Source organism: Halichoerus grypus, chromosome 6, assembly GCF_964656455.1.
Source record: "Halichoerus grypus chromosome 6, mHalGry1.hap1.1, whole genome shotgun sequence".
NCBI lineage: Eukaryota > Metazoa > Chordata > Mammalia > Carnivora > Phocidae > Halichoerus > Halichoerus grypus.
Window position 1 is genome coordinate 15,948,003 of NC_135717.1, and position 25,483 is coordinate 15,973,485.

A 25,483-nucleotide genomic window follows, 5' to 3' on the forward strand; every position below is an offset into this window, starting at 1 on the left:
CTCTTTAAAAAAAAGAAAGGAGGAGACAGTTGTGACAGTCACAGAAAGAATGACAGACTATGGTAGCTACCTAGATGGAAGTTTTTGGCAGGCTGTGGCTCTTTTAATTGTCATAAGGGCTGATTGCACTAACATATCCTAGTTGACTCCCAGAAGAGAGTCACCAGAACTGCTGTAGTCTTTCTAGAACTCTTGAGACCATGAATAGGCTGGGGTCATTGTGGCTGGCCCAGTGTCAGGCACTAGCAAATTGAACTGTGTCCATTCATAGAGTTAAAAGAGCTTCTGCTTTATGGTGGCCAGAGGCCCTTTCTGATATGGGGCAGCAGCTACACTCCTAGGGATAATTCCTCACAAGAAATTCAACAGGGAAAACATAAGCTCTGTGCATGGCATGAAAATGCTTATTATAACATTATTATAATAATGATATATTCCATAATAAAGGAAATGAATACAACAAAAGAACTTAAATAGCTAGCATTAAGGGGCACCTGGGTGGCTCAGTCAGTTAAGCCTCCAGATCTTGATTTCAGCTCAAGTCATAATCCCAGGATCCTGGGATCGAGCCCCAGGTCAGGCTCCGTGCTCAGTGGGAAGTCAGCTTGAGGATTTCTCTCCCTCTCCCTCTGCCCCTCCCCCCACTCTAGTGCTCTCTCTCCCTCTCTCAAATAAATAAATAAATCTAAAAATAAATAAATAGATAGCATGAAAATACGATCATTATGAAAATGTGAATGAACCAAAAAGAATCTTCTTTTGGGGAAGCAGAATTAGATTCAACTTTTGCTTGGAGTAGCTTCCTCTTACTCAGTAACTAAACTATGATTATAGAGTAAATATGTAGGCATGTGGGCAAAGCCTGAAGAAACTTGCTAACGTGAACATATTTTTCTTAGAGAAGGTCAGAATTATGGAGAAAAGGGGATTTCTTTTTCAAAAATTTCCCAGTGAGAGACACTGTAGCATAGAAACTAGGAGAAAGCTCTCTCAAGCCAGATCATTTAGGTCCTGGTTCTGCCACTTACCAAATGGATGGCCTTTGGCAAGATTAAGACTTTTCAGTGGCTTGGTTTCTTCATCTGTAAAATGGGGTAATAGTCCCCATGTTAGAGAGTTGTTGGGAGTTTAATCTATATGTGGAAACTCTTAGAACAGCACCTGGCATATAGTAAGTATTCCATAAGTCCTAGCTCTTTAAACTGTTATTTATAATGTAATAAAATCTTTTTAAAAATTGGCCAGTCAGCACTGATACTCCTGTCCACCCTCTACACCTCAGAAAAATCTTAGCATATTTGGACTGACAGCTTTATTGAAGTTACAGATAATAAAATGCCCCCATTTTAAGTGTAGTCTGATCTTTAATAAATGTATACATTAATAAACCACCATCATGATCAAGATATAGAACATTTCTATCACCCCTTCTTCATGCCCCTTGCCAGTCAGCCTCTCTCTACCCCACTTATTCCCAGACAACAATTGGTTTGCTTTATGCTCCTATAAATTAGTTCTGCCTATTGTAGAATTTCATATAAATGGAATCATACAATATGTACTCTTGTGTCTGGCTTCTCCGATCTAACATAATTTGAGATTCATCTCTTTGTTGCATATAACAACAGTTGTTCCTCTTTGTTGCAGAGAATTCCATTACATGGGTATCCCACAATTTGTTTATTCCTTCACCTATTGATAGACATTTGGACTATTTCCAGTTTTTGCCTATTATAAATAAAGCTGCTGTACAGATTTGTGAAAAAGTCTTTGTGTGGACATGTTTTCATTTTCCATGGGTAAATACCTCAGAGTAGAATTGCTGGGTCATACAGTAAGTATGCAATTAATTTATTATTAAGAAACTGTCGAACTGTTTTCCAAAATGGCTGGACCATTTCACATGTCATGAGCAATGTATGAGGGTTCCAGTTATCCCACATCCTTGACAACACTTGGTATTGTCAGTCTATTAATTTTAGCCATTCTCATGGTATGTAGTGATACTCATCATGGTTTTTATTATTTTTTAATTTAAATTCAATTAGCCAGGTATAGAACATCATTAGTTCTTTTTTTTTTTTTTTAAAGATTTTATTTATTTATTTGACAGATAGAGACACAGCAAGAGAGGGAACACAAGCAGGGGGAGTGGGAGAGGGAGAAGCAGGCTTCCCGCTGAGCGGGGAGCCCGATGCGGGGCTCGATCTCAGGACCCTGAGATCATGACCTGAGCCAAAGGCAGATGCTTAACGACTGAGCCACCCAGGTGCCCCGAGAACATCATTAGTTCTTGATACAATGTTCAATGATTCATTAATTGAGTATATCACCCAGTGCGCATCATATCACATGCCCTCTTTAATGACCATCACCCAGTTACCCCATCCCCCTACCCCCATTCCTTCTGTAACCCTGTTTGTTTCCCGGAGTCCAGAGTCTCTCATAGTTTGTTTCTCTCTCTGATTTCTTCCCATTCAGTTTCCCCCTCCTACCCCTATTGTCCTCTGCACTATTCCTTATGTTCCACATATGCTTGAAACCATATGATAATTGTCTTTCCTGCTTGACTTATTTCACTTAGCATAATCTCCTCCAGTCCCATCCATGTTGATGTAAAAGTTGGGCATTCATTCTTTCTGCTGGCTGAGTAATATTCCATTGTATATATGGACCACATCTTCTTTATCCATTCATCTGTTGAAGGGCATCTCGGCTCTTTCCACAGTTTGGCTATTGCAGACATTGCTGCTATGAACATTGGGGTACATGTGGCCCTTCTTTTCACTACATCTGTGTCTTTGGGGTAAATACCCAGGAGTGCAATTGCTGGGTCATAGGGTAGCTCTATTTTTAAATTTTTGAGGAACCTCCACACTGTTTTCCAAAGTGGCTGTACCAACTTACATTCCCACCAACAGTGTAAGAGGGTTCCCCTTTCTGCACAACCTCTCCAACATTTGTTGTTTCTTCCCTTGTCCATTTTTGCCATTCTAACTGGTGTAAGGTGGTATCTCAATGTGGTTTTGATTTGAATTTCCCTGATGGCTAATGATGATGAACATTTTTTCATGTGTCTGTTAGTCATTTGTATGTCTCTTTTTGAGAAGTGTCTTTTCATGTTTTCTCCCCATTTTCTGACTTGATTATTTGTTTTTTGGGTGTTGAGTTTGAGAAGATCTTTATAGATCTTGGATATCAGCCCTTTGTCTGTAGTGTCATTTGCAAATATCTTCTCCCATTCTGTGGGTTGCCTCTTTGTTTTGTTGACTATTTCCTTTGCTGTGCAGAAGCTTTTTATCTTGATGAAGTCCCAAAAGTTCATTTTTGCTTCTGTTTCCCTTGCCTTTAGAGACATGTCCAGCAGGAAGTTGCTGTGGCTGATGTTGAAGAGGTTACTGCCTAGGTTCTCCTTTAGGATTTTGATGGATTCCTGTCTCACATTGAAGTCTTTCATCCATTTTGAGTTTTTCTTTGTGTATGGTATAAGAGAATGTTCGAGTTTCATTCTTCTGTATATAGCTGTCCAATTTTCCCAGCACCATTTATTGAAGAGACTGTCTTTATTCCATTGCATATTTTTTCCTGCTTTGTCGAAGATTATTTGACCACAGAGTTGAAGGCCCATTTCTAGGATCTCTATTCTGTTCCATTGGTCTATATGTCTGTTTTTGTGCCAGTACCATGCTGTCTTGGTGATCACTGCTTTGTAATATAGCTTGAAGCAGGCAACGTGATGCCCCCAGCTTTGTTTTTCTTTTTCGACATTTCCTTGGCGATTCGGGGTCTTTTCTGATTCCATACAAATTTTAGGATTGTTTGTTCCAGCACTTTGAAAAATGTCATTGGAATTTTGATCAGGATGGCATTGAAAGTATAGATTGCTCTGGCCAGCATAGACATTTTAACAATGTTTATTCTTCTGATCCATGAGCATGGAATGTTTTTCCATCTTTTTGTGTCTTCCTCAGTTTCTTTCATAAGTGTTCTGTAGTTCCTAGAGTATAGGTCTTTACCTCTTTGGTTACGTTTATTCTGAGTTACCTTATGGTTTTTGGTGCTATTATAAATGGAATCAATTCTCTAATTTCTCTTTCTACAGTTGCATTGTTAGTGTATAAGAAAGCAACTGGTTTCTGTGCATTGATTTTGTATCCTGCCACATTACTGAATTGCTGTATGAGTTCTAGTAATTTGGGGGTGCAGTCTTTTTGGTTTTCCACATAAAGTATCATGTCATCTGTGAAAAGAGAGAGTTTGACTTCTTCTTTGCCAATTTGAATACCTTTTATTTCTTTTTGTTGTCTGATTGCTGTTGCTAGGACTTCTAGTACTATGTTGAACAATAGTGGTGAGAGTGGGCATCCTTGACATGTTCCTGATCTTAAGGGAAAGGCTCTCAGCTTTTCCCCATTGAGGATGACATTTGCTGTGGGTTTTTCATAGATGGATTTTATGAAATTGAAGAATATTCCCTCTATCCCTATACTCTGAAGAGTTTTTTTTTAATTTTTTTATTGTTATGTTAATCACCATACATTACATCATTAGTTTTTGATGTAGTGTTCCATGATTCATTGTTTGTGCATAACACCCAGTGCTCCATGCAGAACATGCCCTCTTTAATACCCATCACCAGGCTAACCCATCCTCCCACCCCCATCCTCTCTAGAACCCTCAGTTTGTTTTTCAGAGTCCATTGTCTCTCATGGTTCATCTCCCCCTCCGATTTCCCCCCTTCATTCTTCCCCTCCTGCTATCTTCTTCTTCTTTTTTTTTTTTCATTTTTTTTCTTTTTTTTTCTCATTTTTTTTTTTTTTATTTGACAGAGAGAGCACAAGCAGAGGGAGAGAGATGGAGAAGCAGGCTCCCTGCTGAGCAAGGAGCCCGATGTGGGACTCGATCCCAGAAACCTGGGATCATGACCCAGGCCGAAGGCAGCCGCCTAACCGACTGAGCCACCCAGGTGTCCCTTTCTTTTTTTTTTTCTTAACATATATTGCATTATTTGTTTCAGAGGTACAGATCTGTGATTCAACAGTCTTGCACAATTCACAGCGCTCACCATAGCACATACCCTCCCCAGTGTCTGTCACCCAGCCACCCCATCTCTCCCACCCCCCACCACTCCAGCAACCCTCAGTTTGTTTCCTGAGATTAAGAATTCCTCATATCAGTGAGGTCATATGATACATGTCTTTCTCTGATTGATTATTTCGCTCAGCATAATACCCTCCAGTTCCATCCACATCCTTGCAAATGGCAAGATTTCATTCCTTTTGATGGCTGCATAATATTCCATTGTATATACCACATCTTCTTTATCCATTCATCTGTCAATGGACATCTTGGCTCTTTCCACAGTTTGGCTATTGTGGACATTGCTGCTATAAACATCGGGGTGCACGTACCCCTTCGGATCCCTACATCTGTATCTTTGGGGTAAATACCCAGTAGTGCAATTGCTGGATCGTATGGTAGCTCTATTTTCAACTTTTTGAGGAACCTCCATACTGCTTTCAAGAGTGGCTGCACCAGCTTGCATTCCCACTAACGGTGTAGGAGGGTTCCCCTTTCTCCGCATCCCTGCCAACATCTGTCGTTTCCTGACTTGTTAATTTTAGCCATTCTGATTGGTGTGAGGTGATATCTCATTGAGGTTTTGATTTGTAGCTCCCTGATGCCAAGTGATGTTGAACACTTTTTCATGTGTCTGTTGGCTATTTGGATGTCTTCTTTGCAGAAATGTCTGTTCATGTCTTCTGCCCATTTCTTGATTGGATTATTTGTTCTTTGGGTGTTGAGTTTGATAAGTTCTTTATAAATTTTGGATACTAGCCCTTTATCTGATATGTCATTTGCAAATATCTTCTCCCATTCTGTCGGTTGTCTTTTGCTTTTGTTGACTATTTCCTTTGCTGTGCAAAAGCTTTTTATCTTGATGAAGTCCCAATAGTTCATTTTTGCCCTTGCTTCCCTTGCCTTTGGCGATGTTTCTAGGAAGAAGTTGCTGTAGCTGAGGTGGAAGAGGTTGCTGCCTGTGTTCTCCTCAAGGATTTTGATGGATTCCTGTCTCACATTGAGGTCTTTCTTCCATTTTGAGTCTATTTTTGTGTGTGGTGTAAGGAAATGGTCCAGTTTCATTCTTCTGCATGTGGCTGTCCAATTTTCCCAACACCATTTGTTGAAGAGACTATCTTTTTTCCATTGGACATTCTTTCCTGCTTTGTCAAAGATTAGTTGACCATAGAGTTGAGGGTCCATTTCTGGGCTCTCTATTCTGTTCCATTGATCTGTGTGTCTGTTTTTGTGCCAGTACCATACTGTCTTGATGATTATAGCTTTGTAATAGAGCTTGAAGTCCAGAGTTGTGATGCTTCCAGCTTTGGTTTTCTTTTTCAACATTTCTCTGGCTATTTGGGGCCTTTTCTGGCTCCATACAAATTTTAGGATTATTTGTTCCATTTCTTTGAAAGAAGTTGATGGCATTTTGATAGGGATTGCATTAAATATGTAGATTGCTCTAGGTAGCATAGACATTTTCACAATATTTGTTCTTCTAATCCATGAGCATGGAACGTTTTTCGATTATTTGTTCCATTTCTTTGAAAAAAGTGGATGGTGTTTTGATAGGGATTGCATTAAATGTGTAGATTGCTCTAGGTAGCGTAGACATTTTCACAATATTTTTTCTTCTACTCCATGAGCACGGAATGTTTTTCCATTTCTTTGTGTCTCCCTCAATTTCTTTCATGAGTATTCTATAGTTTTCTGAGTACAGATTCTTTGCCTCTTTGGTTAGATTTATTCCTAGGTATCTATGGTTTTGGGTGCAATTGTAAGTGGGATCGACTCCTTAATTTCTCTTTCTTCTGTCTTGTTGTTGGTGTATAGAAATGCAACTGATTTCTGTGCACTGATTTTATATCCTGCCACTTTACTGAATTCCTGTATGAGTTCTAGCAGTTTTGGGGTGGAGTCTTTTGGGTTTTCCACATAAAGTATCATATCATCTGCAGAGAGTGAGAGTTTGACTTCTTCTTTGCTGATTCAGATGCCTTTTATTTCTTTTTGTTGTCTGATTGCTGTGGCTAGGACTTCTAGTACTATGTTGGATAGCAGTGGTGATAGTGGACATCCCTGCCATCTTCCTGACCTTAGGGGAAAATCTCTCAGTTTTTCCCCATTGAGAATGATATTCACTGTGGGTTTTTCATAGATGGCTTTTATGATATTGAGGTATGTACCCTCTATCCCTACACTGTGAAGAGTAGTCCCATCCCAAGAAACTATGCTGTACTTTGTCAAATGCTTTTTCTGCATCTATTGAGAGGATCATAGGGTTCTTGTTCTTTCTTTTATTAATGTATTCTATCACATTGATTGATTTGCAGATGTTAAACCAACCTTGCAGCCCAGGAATAAATCCCACTTGTTTGTGGTGATTAATCCTTTTAATGTACTGTTGGATCCTATTGGCTAGTATTTTGGTGAGAATTTTTACATCCATGTTCATCAGGGATATTAGTCTGTAATTCTCCTTTTGATGGGGTCTTTGTCTGGTTTTGGGATCAAGGAAATGCTGGTTTCATAGAATGGGTTTGGAAGTTTTCCTTCCATTTCTATTTTTTGGAACAATTTCAGAAGAATAGGTATTAATTCTTCTTTAAATGTTTGGTAGAATTTCCCTGGGAAGCCATCTGGCCCTGGACTCTTGTTTGTTGGGAGATTTTTGATCACTGCTTCAATTTCGTTTGTGGTTATGGGTCTGTTCAGGTTTTCTATTTCTTCCTGGTTCAGTTTTAGTAGTTTATACATCTCTAAGAATGCATCCATTTCTTCCAGATTGTCTAATTTTCTGGCATATAGTTGCTCATAATGTGTTCTTATAATTGTTTGTGTTTCTTTGGTGTTGGTTGTGATCCCTCCTCTTTCATTCATGATTTTATTTATTTGGGTCCTTTAGAATGTTTTCAAGTAAAAACACCCTTGGTCATTTGCTTTCTCCAAAAGCTGTAATCATAAGCTGAGGGGACTGTTTGTGGAGGGAGATGCCATGTACCTTTAACTGGAATAAGGCCCATCTTCTCAGCAGCAAGTCCAAACCCCAACTGGGAAATATCAATCATAGGAAGAATTCCATTATAGCTCAGTGAGGGCTCTGGAATAATTTAGAAGCATTATATAACATTTGACTGTTCAACAAGGTTACCTAAAAAAAAAGCTTCAGAAAGTTAAGTAGAAGCTAGTGTTCAGTTTCAAACCAACAGGAGGAATAGTTATGGAGCAGCCCCTTCCTAAAAATGTACCTTTTTCATTTTTCTTTTATATATTCAGATTAAGTACAAAAATTCATTTTTCTTTTATATATTAAATTCATATTAGTTAAATCAGTCCTGATCAAAGCTGGAGGCATCCTGTTGGATTATGGTTCTGCAAAGGCATTTATATAGGGTTAACTAATGTAACATGGTTGAAGCATTCAATAAAAACATATTTTTAGAACAACTATTTCATGCCAGGTTCTGTGCTAGTGCAGAGGACAGAACAGTGCACCAGGCCAGGAATTAGCCCTGCACTATCTTGTAGCTTTCTAGTGACCTACTTTGACAAAGGGCTTATACAGGTCTCCCTAGGCTTTCTTCTTTTTCCTCCAAGTAGTCAGATTTTTCAGATTGAATAATATACTTAGCAGTAGACACTTGTCAAGTCTGTGGCTACCCAGTATCTTTTGAATACTTTTCTTATACTTGGGGATTTTCCCCAAGATAGAATTCCTGCCTCCTTAAGGTAGAAGGCAGAACTCAATTTCCCAGCCTTTCTTGAAGCTAGAGCATAGACAATGACCTAGCTATTGTCAACTGGGGCACACATGATTCTCTGATTCAGAAGACATCAACTCAAGGATGCAAGCTTCATGAAGAAGGATGTTAGGGTAGAAGAATCTGGCTTTCCAGAGCAGCATGGGTGAAGTTTTTGGCATCTGGAGTCCAGCAGTGCAAATTGTGGTGGTGTCTCATGGCAGCTGGCCCATAGATTAGCTTGCTTCTGGCTGCACAGATTATTGGCTTCTCTGGCCATACCAGAGACACTTTGAGCTACCTGATTTTCAATTGCTTATCTTTTTAAAACCAATTAGAGTGAGTTATGTTCTTTGCAAAGAACTGTAACTAATACATATACTGAGCTACTGTTTCATGCCAGACACTAAGCTGGCATATTCCTCTTACTTTACTTAAATTTCATAAACTACCCATTTAAGGTATAAATTATTATACATTGTACAGATGAAAAAACTGAGATTCAAAAGGACACTTAATTCATTCTACAAATAGTTTTTTTTTTTTAAAGATTTTATTTATTTATTTGAGAGAGAGAGAGAATGAGAGACAGAGAGAATGAGAGGGGGGAGGATCAGAGGGAGAAGCAGACTCCCTGCCAAGCAGGGAGCCCGATGCGGGACTCGATCCCGGGACTCCAGGATCATGACCTGAGCTGAAGGCAGTCGCTTAACCAACTGAGCCACCCAGGCGCCCTCTACAAATAGTTATTAAAGACCTACTGTGTGCCAGCCACTGGGAATAGAGTATTGAAGGAAATAGTTCCCTGCAACTATAAAAAGAATGGCACATTGGTTTTTTTAAGTGTCCCTTACCAAAATAGGAGGTACCAAACAGCAGCTGTCTGGAGAGAAGGACCTCATGGCAGTAAGGCCTCATTTTAAATATAGAAAACCCCTAAAAATAGCCACCCATGTTACAGACTCAACAGGTGATTGGCCCAAAAAGAGGGGAGGAGAATCTAGGCCTCCGTGAAGGAGAGCGAAAGGACAGTGCAGTTTCCAGCTTCTCTCACCCACCGCAATGGCTCTGCCTCTGAGGTCCTTGAGTCGGGGCTTGGCAAGTGCAGCAAAGAGAGACCACGGAGGGGCAGGAGGTGAGTGGGGCTGGGACCTGACCCTGTGGCTTGCCTACCTGTACCCCTCTCCTGCCTGTGTGGCCTTCCAGGGTCTGACAACACCCCCACTGACCAACCCTCCCACTCTGACCTTCAGAGGCCCTGGCCTCCCCACTTCTCTTTCATCTCTGCTTATCCCCTCCTTCTGCAGCCAGCACCTGGCGCATCCTGACCTTCGTGCTGGCGCTGCCCAGTGTGGCCCTCTGCACCCTCAACTCCTGGCTCCACGCGGGCCACCATGAACGCCCCAAGTTTATCCCCTACCACCACCTCCGTATCCGCACCAAGGTACGTTGGCCTGAGGCCTCTGCCCCCAGGGCGGGAGTGAGGATCAGAAGGGCAAAGGTTACGGGAGGGGGGGCTTGGAACCCCCAGGCCCAGACCACGCTGACAATCCTCTCTACCTTTCTTCACAGCCCTACTCCTGGGGAGACGGTAACCACACCCTTTTCCACAATCCCCGTGTCAACCCTCTGCCCACTGGCTATGAACAGCCCTGAGGCCCAGGCAGATGCCACCAGGTGCAATAAAGGTGTGGAAGCTGTGTGTCCGCAGGCTCCCTGGGGACTGTGGGGGTGGGGTGGGGACCAAAGAGCTCTACTGGGCGCAGGCACACAGTGCAGTCTGTGCTCTGCTTGCTCTTCCCAAGGCCATGATTTGGGAGGTGCTCGAGGGAATGTCCTTGATGACTAGGTAGGAGATCTTCATCCCTACTCCTTTTCCCTCACCTATTAATAATTAGGGCTCTAGGCTGTAAAGGTCTTTCACATAACACTGAATCCTCACAGTATCTCTGGGAGCAAGATATAATTTTAGTTCCCATTCTCTAGAGGAGGAATTGAGATTCTCAGAGATTAAATGACTTAAATGAGGCCCCTCCTCAGAAGTCCCCTGGGAACTCAGGGCTGCAGACAACTTTTTGCCTGACACACTGACAGTATTTGTGAATTCTGGCTTTCTGGAGACAATCTTGATTTCAAACAGAGGACCTACAGCCCTATATGTGAGGCTTCATGACCTAATTTTGGATTTGGAATATTTCAGCCATTCTCTATGACCACATTTAATGGGTCTTCTGTATTGTCTGGGAAATCAGATGCTCCTTTTTGGAAGCCTGGCTCTCCCAGTCTTTGGGGACCTCATTCAAGGGGGATATTGGTTCAAACATGTTCAGGACATTTCACTCCCCTCCTGGGACATTCTGCTCATTTGCCATTACCAAGGAGCCTGAAGCCTGTGCTGAGCCCCATGAGCAACACACACATAGAGTTCTTCCTTTGGCTTCTCCCCTAATATTATTCATAGCACCATTAAGAAAAGATTATCAGCCTCAGTCACCTGAAAAAGTGAGAGAATGTTTTCCAGGCCCACAAGCAGGTTCCCCCAACTCTTCCTAGAACAGGACTCAGGTCCCTGAATTAGAGCTCTTTCATACAAGAAGAATGTGTTATAAACATCCTCATTTAATGTGGCAATTCTTTATATATATGAAAATTCATGCTGGCTTCATGTTTGCTTCTGTAAAAAGTGAGTCATTACTGAAGAACTGACAAATATGTTAAAATATAAAAACCTTTCAATGCCTTGAGAAGTTGGCTTAGCACTTGATAAGTTGCTCAGACCAGTCCAGATCTATACAGAAATTTTTCCCATGGAAGTAGATTTGTAGGCAAAGGCAAGACCAGTCCATGGGGGTAAAGACAAACAGAAAAGTGAATTATTAGGACAAAGGCAAATTTGGGGCCTCACAGCTGACATCCTCCTGACTGAATGTGGCAGTGTCTTCAGGTTTGCTGTCCAGCATTTCTTTGTACTGACGTTGGAAGAAGCCAAGCTGTGAAGGGAAGTAAATCAGAAGAGCTGGGTAAGAGGGCAGGGAAGAGAGTTGGGAGTAGGAAGAAGCTGAGAGAGAAGACGAGAAGAGAAATAAGCTGACTCATATTTGTGTGCCAGAACACTTATATGAATTACAGCTATCATGTATTATCTACTGTGTGCAAGCACAGCAGTTATGCATAAAAGCTATAGTAGAAAAGCATAAATTCATAGGCAGGCCTACACACATACCCTGGCTTCATGTCTGTCTCACTTCAGCTACTCTGTAATGTAGGCATTACTGTCATTTCAAAAATGAGGAGACAAGCTCAGAGAAGTTGAGCAATTTGCCTGACATTAAAGAGTGAGCAGAATAGAGCCAAAATGTACACACAGGCCTGTCTGATTCCATTGTCTGAGTTCTTCCCATTATACCATCTTGTCTCTGGAAGGGCTTGGGTTAGATACTGGTAGTGTTGAGAGTGGGATGAAGACACTCACCTTGTATAGGATGGCTGTGATGAGAGCCAAGAGCAGCAGTCCTCCCACAGAGCTTCCCACGATGAGGGGAATAGGATCATAGACCTCATACGCTTCAAGCACCATCGCCGTCTGATTTGTGCATGAGAAAGTATCAGACTCCTTGTTGTTCCAGACTCTTCCCAGGTTCCCCAACCTTTAAGGGCCTCCCCTCCTTCCTTTGTTCAAGGGGTGAGATACAGAAACACTTATGGACTTAGGGACAACTCTCCTGCTGAGGGGCCTTCATCCTGCCTTCCTCTAGGCTTCTGAGCCTCCCACACAGCACCAAAGATTTAGCATTAGGATCCCTCTTACCAGCCTGGCCACTCCTATCACATAGTCCCTACCTGAGCTCTCAAGAATGCCTCCTGTCCTGGAAGCTGGGAATACACGGATCTATTGAATGTGATTTCAGCCACAGTCATCACCAATACCTTCTTCTGCAATGTCTGAAATACACAGGGACAGAGCTGGGGAAATACCCTAGGAAGAGGCTCAGAGTTTGAGAAATCTCCTGGCTTGAGGATGGGCACAGACACATCTGGTACCACCCAAATCCAGGGGAGGGACTCTGCTGTTGGGCCTACACACCTGGCTGACCCAGCCAAAGTTGAGTTTGCCCTTCAGGATGAAGTCAAGTTCCTCCTGGATGCCAAAGGAGGGTAGGTCACAGCGGAACCTCAGGCAGTCAGCAATGGAGCAGTTCTAGGGACAGGGGAGGAATGAAGTTGAGGAGGGTCTTAACTTAGGCAAGAACCACAGGAGAAAATGAAGTCCGTTAGGTTTGGGGTGGGGAATAGATGAGCAATTATAGGTCATATATATAGATCTCCAACCTAGCAAGTGCATTTCCCTATATCCCCCAATAGGCAGCTGGTCATGCAATGGGAATCCAGGGTCTTTCTCACCAGTACAAGACTCCCTGGAATCTGGGTCAGGAAGCCAGGATGCTGGGGAGGTTCCCTCTCTGACACACAGGGGAGACTCTAGTGAGAGAGAGAAATAGCCACAGAATGATCAACATTTCACTGGTAAGAGGGTGTGAGGCACTGTAGGATCAGACTCTGGAGAGTTAGAAAGGCAAGCAGATACCTGTGAAGGGGCCACTACAGCCACATCCCACACAGTCACACCATTCAGCAGGATAGGAACCCAGAAATTAATGCTGATGGCCACATCTCGCTGACTCAGGTTATTCACCTGCAGAAAATTGAGACAGAACATTATTGTGGTCCTGGGAGCATCCCAAATCCTACTTCTTTCCTGGATCTAGCCCTCAGCTCCTCTTTCTCTCTCCCACCAGGTCCCAACATTAGCAGCACCATGGGAGGGAAGATATGGATGCTCCCTGGTTTCTCACACGATAATGATGCTCAGCTTCTTTCTTGCTCTTCTCATCAGGAGTTGAAAAGTTGAAGTACTTGGTAGACTCTTCCTTCCTGGAGAGAGAGGGCTTGTTGGTGAAAAACAGCCCTGGAGCCATCCTCAGTTGTGCCCCAGTCTGCTGCTAAGGGCTCTATTGGGCCTCCTGGCAGATGATCCCGTGAAATAGTTATGATCCCCACAGGCTTCTGCAGCCTCAGCTTCAGCTCCTCTCTATAACATTTGCCCCAGTCACCCAGAACTGCTAGCTTGTCCTTGAATACCCTGGCTCTTTCACATCCCCATAGCTTTGTTCAAGTTCTTTCTTTTGCTTGGAACATCCTTACCACTCCCCTTTTGGAAATTTTTACTTAAAGGCGCAACTTAAACATTACCTCTCATAACATTTAAACATTTTCCCATGGGAAAAAGGTGTTCACACGGCTTTCTCCTTTACTAGGTATATTGTTGGCCTCCAGCAATGCTTGCAGAGGCTGTTGCCAGAACAAATAAGCCTAAAGGGACTCGAGGAAATCATGGTTGGATCACCCGGGAAAAAATGCAGTGCAAGCCCCTCCATGATGGAGTGAAGAAAAGAGATGTGGCTATCCTGGGGCAGTTAAGTAAATGTGAGGAAGGATGGTGCATGAACACAAGCCCCTGGAGTGGACATAAATGTTCATCAGGCTTCAGGTGGCTTTCCATCCATCCACCCATCCATCCATCCATCTATGCATTGCCTCCTTCAGTAAACATTTACCCTATACCTGGCTGTGTGCTTGGCTCCGGGGATTCAACAGTTAACAAACCATAATCCCTGCCTTCCCAGAGTTAACATCTAAGGTCTCAGTGGAATCAAGCAAACAAGCAGGGGTGCTGCACATTTCACCAGCACCTAGTGTACAGAAGCCAGGGCAGCCATACAGAAACTCCATGGGCCCCCCACAGTTTCCCACAGATGTGACTGTCAGTGTGATGATTAACAACACAGGCTTGGAGCCAGACCATCTGGGTTCACATTTCAGTCTACCACTTTCTACCCAAGTAACTTAAGGTAAGTTACTTAACCTCTGTGGATTCTTCCTGTATAAAATGAGGATGCTAATAATAGTGCCTGTGACAGAGTTGTGATGAAGTCTGCAGCAATGATATAAATGTTAGAATTTATTTTTTTTTCCCTTACTGTGCTAGCCTTTATGATCCTCACTCCAACCCTTTCTATGCTTCAGTTTTCTCACCTTAAAATCTTCCAGTTCTAACTCTCTTTTCAAATTTGAGTAAATCACTCAGCTTCCCCAATCCTTGGAATGGCATAGCAGTGTATGGGCATGAGCACAAGCTCTAGAGCCAGACCATCTGACTTTGAGTCCTGGTTCTGCCACTTAGCAGCTGACTGACAGGAACAACCTCTTGATTTCTTTGTTGGTAAAAAAGGGGGTTTAACAATAACTAAATCACAGAGTTTTTAGAAGGATTAAATGAATGTAAATACATGTAAAGTACTTTTTAAATGCCTGGCATATCATAAGTATATATAACTGTAAGCTCTTAATATAAGTTCCACTATTTTCCCATGGACAGTAGGGGAAATTCATACATGGAGTTTGGAAGGGCAATGACACTGTTTGATCCTCCCTCCCTAGTTCCCCTAAAAATTCATGTGTCCTCAGCAGCAACAACAGTAGCAAACTCTGTCCCATGGCAATATGATAAGCTTTTGACCACCTCCCTACACCTCTGGAGTTTAGCCAGGTTATGTGGGTCTCCTTGCCCTGCTTCCAGCCTGACCTGCTCCTGCTCCACCACCCACCTTCCGAACTGAGAGCAACAGCCCTGCACTTGACTTTCCTGTGGCCTGCCACAGCCTTGGACTCTTAGAGACTTTCCCAGCAGTTTGTCACATCTCTGGCCTCTTCTTTGTTTTGTGAAACCATGACCTTTTCTTTCCTCTGTGTGGTGACAAACCATATCTCCCACTTCAGAGTGCTCATAAAAGCCTCAATCTTAATCTAGTTAGTTTCACTTCAACACACTCATATTTGCATGAAGAATAGAATTGGCTTCATGTTTAAGGAAGCCTGCACCTTGGAGAGAGAGGGAGGAGTGCAGAGTGGTGGCAAAGTGTGTGTGTCCCACCAGTAGGTCAGTTCATCAGAGAAGAAGCAAGAAGTATATTGTGTATGTTATTATGGCATAAATATATGACTGGGCACAAGTATTCCCATGTGAGGAATTAGAGGGCTAGTTCAGATACCTATCCTTCGAAGAGCAGTCTGGGCTTCAAGGGGAGGTACTAGGATTATAGGAGAGTCAAGGGTTCAGACCTGCTGATCACCATGTAGACAGCATATTTCACTGGGAGCTCCAGATGAAAGGTGGTCTTGTTGGTTGTAGGCTTATTATTCTCACTAGAGAGAGAGGGAGAGAGAGAGAGAGAGAGAGGGAGGGAGGGGAGCCTCATTGGGAAGGAATCCAGGAGAGAAATCTCTGGCTGGGGCATGAGATGAAAGAGTGAGTGATACACCTCGCCTCACCTGCTTGCATTGGCCTTCAGAAGCAACTTGTTGCCCAGGGTGGCCTTGTAGGAGACATCAAATGTGACTATGAAGGTGCCCTGAGAGAAGAAGAAAGAAGGAATGGGAATAAGGAAGGTCATGGAGGAGTAAGGGAAAGAAATGGGTCAGGACAAGGGTGGAGATTGATGAGGATCTGGGGGGAGGCATTCACCTTGGTGTCCTCTTGGAAGATGGGATGGTTGATGTTACAGCTGCTGCTCTTCAGGCCCTCGTTCCCAGTGGGCACTCCCTCACATGCCAAGCGGAGTGGGCGCTGATGGGGTGGCTTCCAGGGGAGGAAAACTAATTCAAAAATGTTACCCATGTGCATATATGGGCTTGATATATAACATTGGTGGCATTGTGGAGCAGTGGGAGAAAGGACAGACTTTTCAATAAATAATCCTAGGAAAACTGGCCCATACAAAAAAAATCAAGCAAACAGAAAAACAAAAAACATTGAATCCCTACCTCACTCCATAATTACAATAGATTCCAACTGGATTAAAGATTTCAGGTGAAAAAGCAAAATTATTAAGCTCTTAAAAGGTAATAAAGGGGAATATCTTCATAACCTTGGAGTAGGGAAGTATTTCTTAAACATGATCAGCACATAAAACACTAAACATATAGGAAGTTTTGGTAAAAATCAACCACAATCAAATGAACACATTTGGTTTATTAAAAGACACCCTAAAGAGCCTGAAGAGACATGCAATAAGACTGGAAAATATATCTGAACACATATAACTGGAAAAGTCTGATAACCAGAATATTAAAGAACTTTTACAATTAAGAAAAGTATGTGGGTGGGGGGATGGGGTAATTAGGTGATGTGCATTAAGGAGGGAACTTGTAATATAGGTGTAATATGCAACTGATGAATCTCTAAATTATACCCCTGAAACTAATAATACAATATATGTGAACTAAATTGATTTCAAATAAAAAGTTAAAAGAAAATAAAAGTATGGACAACTCAATAGAAGAATAAGAAAAATATTTGCATAGGCACTTCCCAAAAGAAGAAATTAAAATGACCAGGAAATAGATGAAAGGTTGCTCAAATTTATTAAAGAAATGCAAATTAAACCTGTAAGGAAATTCAAATTAAAACTATAAGGAAATATCACCAGATGGACAAAAATTTAAAAGTCTGACAATGCCAAGTGTTGCAGTGGATAGAAAGTCACAGGAGCTCTAATAATCTGCTGATGGACGTGCAAATTATTATACTTGAAGATACAGAAACCTAAGATCCAGCAATACCATATGTGGTGAATACCTTGCAAATATTATGCGTAGGTGCACAAATATACATGCTCAAGAATAGTCATGGCCAAAATCAGGGAACAACTCAAATGATCACGAGTTGTAGTGTGGTAGATGTCCACTCACACCATTGTTGTTTAACATAGTACTGGAGTCCTAGCCTCAATAATCAAACAACAAAAATAAATAAAAGGCATCCAAATTGCAAGAAGTCAAGCTTTCACTATTCACAGAGGACATGACATGCTATGTAAAAATCCAAAAGACTCCACAAAAAAGTTACTGGAACAGATACACAAATTCAGCAAAGTCACAGGATATAAAATCAATGTACATAAATCTGTTGCATTTTTTTATTGTTTTGTTTTATTTTATTTTTATTTATTAAGATTCAATTAGCCAAGGTATAGTACATCATTAGTTTTTGATATAATGTTCAATATTCATTAGTCGAGTATATCACCAAGTGCTCATATCACATGCCGTCTTTAATGTCCATCACCTAGTTACCCCATCCCCTGCCCCACCTCTGTTGCATTTCTCTACACCAATAATGAAGCAGCAGAGTGAGAAATCAAGAAATTGATCCCATTTAAAATTGCATGAAAAACCAAAAGATACCTACAAATAAAGTTAACCAAAGAGGTAAGGGATCTATACTCTGCAAAAATTGAACACTAATGAAAAAAATTGAAGAGGACACAAAGAAAAGGAAAAATATTTCGTGCTCATGGATCGGAATAAAAACATTGTTAAAATGTCCATACTCCCCAAAGCAATCTACACACTTAATGCAATCCTTATCAAAATACCACCAGCATTCTTCACAGAGCTAGAACAAACAAACCTAAAATTTGTATGGAACCAGAAAAGACCCCAAATAGCCAAAGCAATCTTGAAGAAGAAGAGAAAAGCTGGAGGCATCACAATCCAGACTTCAAGCTATATTACAAAGCTGTAGTTATCAAGACAGTATGATCCTGGCACTAAAATAGACACATAGATCAATGAAACAGAAAAGAAAGCCCAGAAATGGACCCACAACTATATGGTCAACTAATCCTTGATAAAACGGAAAGAAAATCCAATGGAAAAAAGACAGTCTCTTTAACAAATGGTGTTGGGAAAATTGGACAGCCACATGCAGAAGAATGAAACTGGACCACTTTCATACAACATACAAAAAAATAAATTCAAAATGGAATAAAGACCTAAATGTGAGACAGGAAACCATCAAAATCCTAGAGAAGAATACAGGCAGGAACCTATTTGACCTCAGCTGTAGCAACTTCTTACAAGACACATCTCTGGGGGCAAGGGAAAGAAAACGAAAGTGAACTTTTGGGACTTCATCAAGATGAAAAGTTTCTGCACAATGAAGAAAACAATCAACAAGACAAAAAGGTAACCAATGGTATGGGAGAGGATATTTGAAAATGACATATAAAGTGTTAGTAACCAAAATCTATAAAGAACTTATCAAACTTAACAACCAAAAAATATATAATCCCGTTAAGAAATGGGCAGAAGACAGGAACAGACATTTTTCCAAAGAAGACATAAAGATGGCTAACAGACACATGAAAACATCCTCATCATCACTCATCATCAGGGAAATACAAATCAAAACTACATTGAGATATCACCTCATACCTGTCAGAATGGCTAACATTAACAACACAAGACACAACAGGTGTTGGCGATGATGCAGAGAAAGGGGAACCCTCTTACACTATTGGTGGGAATGCAAACTGGTGCAGCCACTCTGGAGAACAGTATGGAGCTTCCTTGAAAAGTTAAGAAATAGAACTACCCTATGACTCAGCAATTTCACTAGAGGCATTTACCCAAAGAACACAAAAATAGTGATTAAAAGAGGCACATGCACCCCAATGTTTATAGCAGCATTAAATTCAAAAGCCTAACTATGGAAAGAGCCCCAATGTCCATTGAGTAATGAATGGATAAGGAAGATGTGGTATACATATACAATGGAACATTACTCCACCATCAAAAATAATGAAATCTTGCCATTTGCTATGGCATGGATGGAACTAGAAGGTATTATGCTAAGTGAAATAAGTCAGTCAATGATAAATGCCATATGATTTCACTCACATGTGGAATTAAGAAACAAAACAGATGAACATAGGGGAAGGGAAAAAAAGAGAGGGAGGCAAACCATAAGAGACTCAACTATAGAGAACACACTGAGGGTTCCTGGAGGGGAGGTGGACAGAAGATGGGCTAAATGGGTGATGGATATTAAGGAGGGACTTGTGATGAGCACTGGGTGTTATAAGTACGGGATGAATTACCTCCTGAAACCAATATTACACTATATGTTAACTACCTGGAAATTAAATAAAAACATTTTTTTTTAATGTGGAATGGGTAAATAAATTGTGGTATGGTCATACAAAGGGATTTTATATACAATAAAAATGTTCTACATCCAGAAGCAACAACATGGATGAATTTCACAAACATATGCTGAAGAAATGAATAAATATACAAAAGAACATATAACATGTTTCTATAAATTTCAAATATTGACAAAACTCAACAGTTTTTTCTAAGGATGTGCTCATGGGTGGTAAAACCATAAAATATACAAGGAATTGATTATCACGAAGTCAGAATACTGGTTACCTTGGGGAGAGAGCGAGGTTTTGATGAGGAAATGAACATGGAGGGAGAACTTCTGGGGGTGCTAGCAGTGTATTATTTCTTGACCTGGATGCTATATGCTATTTGTTTAATATTATCCATTAAACTATACATCTGCTTTATGCACCTTTCTCTCTCTCTCTCTCTCCCCTTCAGAATTGTGTGTATCTGTGTTTACATGTCATCATAGAAGAATTAAAAAGAACCTACTATAACCCAGGGCAGGGAAGAGGCCATTAGAGAACAAGGGAGCTATTTACCTGGGTTCCTAGCACTCGTCGGTAGGACAGCCCTGCTGGGTAGTAGAAGTGGATCACAGTACCATAGGAATCCTCACCCTCATTCCACAGAGTCACTGTCACATTAAGCTCCAGGGAGCTCCCTACCACCAGGGTCTGCAGGCTGGAGGAGGAAGGACAAAACTGAAAAAGAGACTCTGCTGGAAATAGGTTGGAATTGGATCAAGGGTAGGGGCGGGACTGTGGGAACTCATGAACTGATAACATTCCAATCAAAATTTAATTTCTTTGTTAGAAGGAGAGCCAAAGGGAAACATAAGCATTTCTCATCCCATGGGGATGGGAGACCCAAAAGCTTAAGTGTCTAGAAATGAAAGGAGTTAGAGCTCACCCTGAGAAGCTGAGATTGATACTCAGGTCCCCTTCACAGAGGTGATCTTGTCCACAGTTCTTCTCAAAAGGGAGCTGCAGAAAAACAGTAAATTCTCTTCCCATCCATGTCTTAATCTTTCTCCATTCCCCTCATTAGGAGCGCTCATCTTGAGTGCTCATTGTTGAATATTACTGAGCACCCACCCCACACCAACACTATCCTAGACACTGTCAAGAAGTGGGGCAGTAAGGGAGGGGCAGAATGATAAGATCCTTGGCTTCAAGGAGCATAAAGTTTAGTTGAGGAGTTAAATCCAACTCACATTGGAACAATTATTCGACAAACATTATCAAGTGTCAATAAGGGACAGGTTCTGGGTTGGGTGAGGAGTTAGGAAAAGTGGAAACTACAGGTGAATTAGACATGGCTCTTGTACTCACAGAACCCACAATTCCCAGAGAGCCACAAAAGTAGATGCCGATTGCTATGATTCCAGTCATGTAATATTTGGTATCACCATGATGTAATAGGAAGCCAGAGAAGAAGAGAGAGATGCTGAATGTGATTTCCAAAAGGGGTGAAGATGAAACTGGGGCTTAGAGAACTAGAAAGGATCTTTGAGGTGGAGAGAAGGAAATGTTTTCCAAGTAGGAACTACAACATGGACAAAGAAACAGAGGAAGGAATGACAGACGTTGGGAAGGATTTGGAGAATGAGAATCAGAGAGTTTATGTTGAGGTAAAGTGGTGACCAGCTGGGATGTGTGTAAGAGTCCAAGCTAGGCAGGGCCTTGGTAACTGGGTGGAGGCATTATGGACTTAATGTGTTTGATGGAAAGTTGAGAACCACAATAGGTTCTTAAGACACAGAGACAGAGTGAAAATCAGTACATCCCTGGGATTTCATTGGAAGACTCACAGAAGCAGTGAAGAGGTCCTGTGAGCCCACAGCCAGCACAGGGCGAAGGTTCTGAGATGAGGGGATGGGCTCCCCCACCAAGGAGAAGTTGAGGCGTAGGATGATGGGATTCACCACATCCTCCACACAGTCCTGAGGGAGAATGGGCTTTCAAGAACCCACTACCCTTCTCTTTACTTTCCACCACTGGCCCTTCTGCTCAACTGCATCCATTCCCTGCTGTTGGGACAGCATTCTGTCCTAGCTGTGGAGTCAGGTTCTCTGGCCTCAACTTTCCTCTCTCCAGCCCAATATCCCCACCCTCTTCCCTCACTCAACAGGGAGCAGAGGTGCCAGAGGCTCACCTTGGGCTCCTTCTCCCCCTCCCTTTCCCAGAACCGGAAGTCCTTACTGGTAAAAGCAGCTTAATGGTTTCACAGTAATCTCCCATCCCCAGGGTTTTTCTTCGAGTCAAAGTCCAGTTCTTGGTCTCATCAAAAATGGCACGAGAAATCAGACGGCCTGGGTCCAATGCCAGATCATACCTGATGGAGCTTTGGACATCACCTGAAGCAGAAGGGAGGAACAGAAGATGAAAAGTCCAAGAGAACCTCAAATGTTCTGTTTTTGTTTATTTATGCAACAAACATTTGCTGAGCACTTCCTATGGGCCATGAGCTGTATCAGGTGCTAGGATATGTGTGGAGAAGAAGATAGAGAAATATGGTCCCTGCTGTCATGAAGCTCTCCGTCTAGGAAAAGAGACGAGCATGCAGGCCATAATCCCCCAGCACAATCAACCCAATGGTGGGATCCTCAGTAGTACCAAGGAGGGCTTGCTAATTCAGACCTGGGCTCAGAAATACCTTCCTGGGTGGGTCTTGTCTGAGCCCCAACCTGGAGGATAAGCAAAGGTTGGTGAAGAATGGGGAGGAGAAAGTCCCAGACCATGAGAACAATGGCTAAGACCAGAAGGGAGAGGGAGGATGGCACATTTACAGAAAGGGAGAGTGCGATGAGGTGAGGTTGGAAGGGCGGGGAGGAGCAAAGTCAGCAAGGGCATTGTAGAGAAGGATTTTGGTCTTTATAAATGGAAGAAAGGAGAGGTTGCGGGGTGGTTAAGCAGGCAAGTGAGGAGACCAGATTTGTGTTTTAGGACCGGTCCCTCTAGTTTCTCTACGGAGAAAGGATGGCAGGCTGCAAGAACAGACATGGAAACAGCTCAAAGTATAGGTAGGAAAGAGAAGTGGTGGCTTCAAGGTAGGCAGTGGCTGGAGCGGGTGGAGAGAAGTGGGAAGATTCCAGATTGTATCCTGGACTTAGAGCCTATTGGCCTGGGTGTGGGGAGAGGGGAAGAGAAGGGACCCGGGGTTTCCAACACTGGCAGGTGAGTGGATATGCAAGTGGTATCTGGATCCCTGGGCTCATTTCCTCCTGAGAATAGGGTTGGGGGCCTCAAGGGGGGTAAGGTGCTGGGTCCACTGGGAAGAACTCACCTAGTTGGTCCAGTGAGCTTTTGTGGATAGAGAGACAGACTGTGGCACTCGCAGCTTCCAGGGTGGATGGCACATCTCCCCAGCACTGGTACACAGCCTTTGCCACCTCCGAGGGCATGAATCTCATAGCCACCCCCATATTCAGCACTGGCCGACTCCTGAGGGTGCACACAGGGGCTGAGGACCTGACTCTGGCCCCGGGGAGGAGTACAAGGGAGGGGGAAGCTTGTTGAATGGACACACAGTGGGCAAGGGTGGGATGTGAGGAGTTGTCACCTGAGCAGCAGCACCTGTCCCCGGGCCCCCACAGCCAGGTCCACCAGTCCATCCTGGGTGAGGTCCTGACCCCCACTCAGTGACTGCCCAAAATATTGGAGTGTGGGAGAGAGCTGGGAGCCTGCGATCCGCTGGCCAGAGAGGAAAAGGAAAAGTGGAAGTCAAGGGGAGGGCATCTGAAAGGTTTGAGAAGAAAGATTTGGAAAGGAAACTGCAGTGAAAGCAGATCTGAATGGAAAAATTGAAAAGGAGAGATGAGAGGGTAGGAATGGAAAGCAAACATAGTGAGACCCCAGGGACCCCAGACATAGAGCTCCTTCATTTAATGTTTCATAGAAGGAAACTAAGGCTCCCAGAGGCTAAATCAGTCACTTGCCTAAGGCCACACAGCTGACATGGCTGGACAGGCATTTGACCCAGGCCCTGCAATCTCTTAACCACTAAGCTGCCCACACACTGAAGTCTGTTTGGAGCCAAAGGAGAAAGGAGAGATACTTTGCACTTAGCTGGGCCTGGTGACATTCAGGGCACTAAACCCCTAAAAGAAGCATGGCTACTGTTAAGGTCAGTGACAAGACAGGGCATCAGGCAAATCTGAGACATAGAAAAGGAGGTGGAACTGGGAGAGGCTGCAGACAGGGGTCTCACCTGTCTGTGGGAGGGGTTGATGCCCAGTCCTGAGGTTCCATGAAATAGGTAGACAGCACCCCGGCTCTCCTGCTCTCCTGGGGCCCCGATGGCCACGTCTGTCAGCTTGTCCCCATTCACATCCCCCAGCACTGTCAGTGCTGCCCCAAAGCGGCCCCACGGGTGGCCCTGCTCCCCACAGAGAATGACCTCACACTGCCACTTAGCCCTCTGCAGAACAAAACCAGTGTCAGGTCCCAACCCAGGCAACCCCTCCACCCCACACCCGGGCCTCACCCAGCCCAGCTCTCATCAGACACTCACCCCCTGGGGCAAGGGGCACACAGACACCTGGCCCCCCCGGGTCGGCTTGTAGTAATGGGGAGCCCCAATGAGGACAAGGTCAGAGCTGCCATCTCCATCCACATCCACAGTGCAGAGGGAGGCCCCAAAGTAAGAGCCAATCTGCAAGGCAGAGCCTGAAGTCATCCTGCCTGCCCCTGCCAGAGGCACCCCCTTCTGGGACAGGACCCACTTCTCCCCAGCCACCAGGACCTTCCCCCCACAGGCTTCCAAACCCCTTCATCTCCTCCCCTTCTGCCCCTGGAGACCCTGCCACCCTTATGTTCCACTCTGGCTTCCTCAACACCCAACCTGAGTCCCTGCAACTTCAGCCTTCGGCCTCCATTGCCCAGATGCCTGGGTGAAGATGACAGCTTTCCCGGTATGTTGATGGCGGGGGGCCCCCAGGATCAGGCTCTGGACCCCCTTCCAAAGAGCCAGCTCAGTGGAGTAACCTGAGGAGGGCAGGCCTCAGCACAAAGGCTTCCTCCCCACCCCTGAGCTCCTGCCCTTCCCAGGCAGCTCATGTCCCACCTGCGCCCCCAGCCACAGCCTTTTCTCACCCAGGTAAGAGTCCCTCATGTCCACATTCTCTTGAGACATGTTGATGAAAGTGTGGCTCATATTTTGGGTGTACAGGAAGGCACCTCCAGACCAGCTGAAGCTCCCCACAGCCCCCAGAACTGGTCCATCCTGGGAGGAAAGGATTCCAGGGCTGAGCAGGCCTGAGCCAAAAGAAGACAGCCTATTCCAAAGCAATGCCTGCCACTGACTCTGCTCATTATTTGGCATTCTCTTTCTCCCTCCCCAGTCCTCTTCAGCAACTTCAGTGTCCCTCACTCCTAATGTCTCTCAGCCATCCCCAGTGCCACTGTTCCGGTAAGTCCCAACTGTTCTCATCCACTGCCCTTTCTGCCTCCTAGCTGGCTCCTTTCTGTTCCATCCTCCAGTACCCCAGAGTAGGTTTCCTCAGAACCAACAAACATATAGCCATCACCCTGCTGGCAATCCAACATGGCTCCCTGCCACCAAGACCCTGAGGATGGAATCTAGGGTCCTCTCCAGTCAAACCTGTGGAG

At 43.5% G+C, this 25,483-nt stretch overlaps 2 protein-coding genes across 4 annotated transcripts in view; one reads left to right on the forward strand and one right to left on the reverse strand.

Moving 5' to 3' along the window:
• The window catches only part of COX6A2 (cytochrome c oxidase subunit 6A2), a 43,301-nt gene extending 21,118 nt beyond the window's left edge, over nt 1-22,183 (forward strand). The window contains exons 2-5 of one of the 3 annotated variants that reach the window (XM_036115355.2): nt 4,830-4,966; nt 9,763-9,936; nt 10,109-10,245; nt 10,374-10,501. In XM_036115355.2, coding sequence (XP_035971248.1) covers nt 9,864-9,936; nt 10,109-10,245; nt 10,374-10,457 — 294 coding nt within the window. In that variant the 5' untranslated portion in view covers nt 4,830-4,966; nt 9,763-9,863 and the 3' untranslated portion in view covers nt 10,458-10,501. Of the gene's footprint in view, nt 1-4,829; nt 4,967-9,762; nt 9,937-10,108; nt 10,246-10,373; nt 10,502-14,116; nt 14,423-22,120 lie in introns of those variants that run through there. The other 2 variants (XM_078074556.1, XM_078074555.1) reach the window with 2 other exon arrangements.
• ITGAD (integrin subunit alpha D) overlaps nt 11,467-25,483 on the reverse strand; it is a 53,985-nt gene continuing 39,968 nt past the window's right edge. The window contains exons 11-30 of the mRNA XM_078074021.1: nt 24,968-25,097; nt 24,717-24,859; nt 24,381-24,527; nt 24,084-24,293; nt 23,436-23,566; nt 23,160-23,317; nt 22,076-22,230; nt 21,685-21,816; nt 20,784-20,857; nt 20,414-20,555; nt 16,384-16,497; nt 16,191-16,270; nt 15,981-16,064; nt 13,655-13,733; nt 13,387-13,494; nt 13,203-13,280; nt 12,886-12,999; nt 12,642-12,743; nt 12,274-12,384; nt 11,467-11,791 (exon numbers count right to left, since the gene is read on the reverse strand). Coding sequence (XP_077930147.1) covers nt 11,678-11,791; nt 12,274-12,384; nt 12,642-12,743; nt 12,886-12,999; nt 13,203-13,280; nt 13,387-13,494; nt 13,655-13,733; nt 15,981-16,064; nt 16,191-16,270; nt 16,384-16,497; nt 20,414-20,555; nt 20,784-20,857; nt 21,685-21,816; nt 22,076-22,230; nt 23,160-23,317; nt 23,436-23,566; nt 24,084-24,293; nt 24,381-24,527; nt 24,717-24,859; nt 24,968-25,097 — 2,406 coding nt within the window. The 3' untranslated portion in view covers nt 11,467-11,677. The remainder of the gene's footprint in view (nt 11,792-12,273; nt 12,385-12,641; nt 12,744-12,885; nt 13,000-13,202; nt 13,281-13,386; nt 13,495-13,654; nt 13,734-15,980; nt 16,065-16,190; nt 16,271-16,383; nt 16,498-20,413; nt 20,556-20,783; nt 20,858-21,684; nt 21,817-22,075; nt 22,231-23,159; nt 23,318-23,435; nt 23,567-24,083; nt 24,294-24,380; nt 24,528-24,716; nt 24,860-24,967; nt 25,098-25,483) is intronic.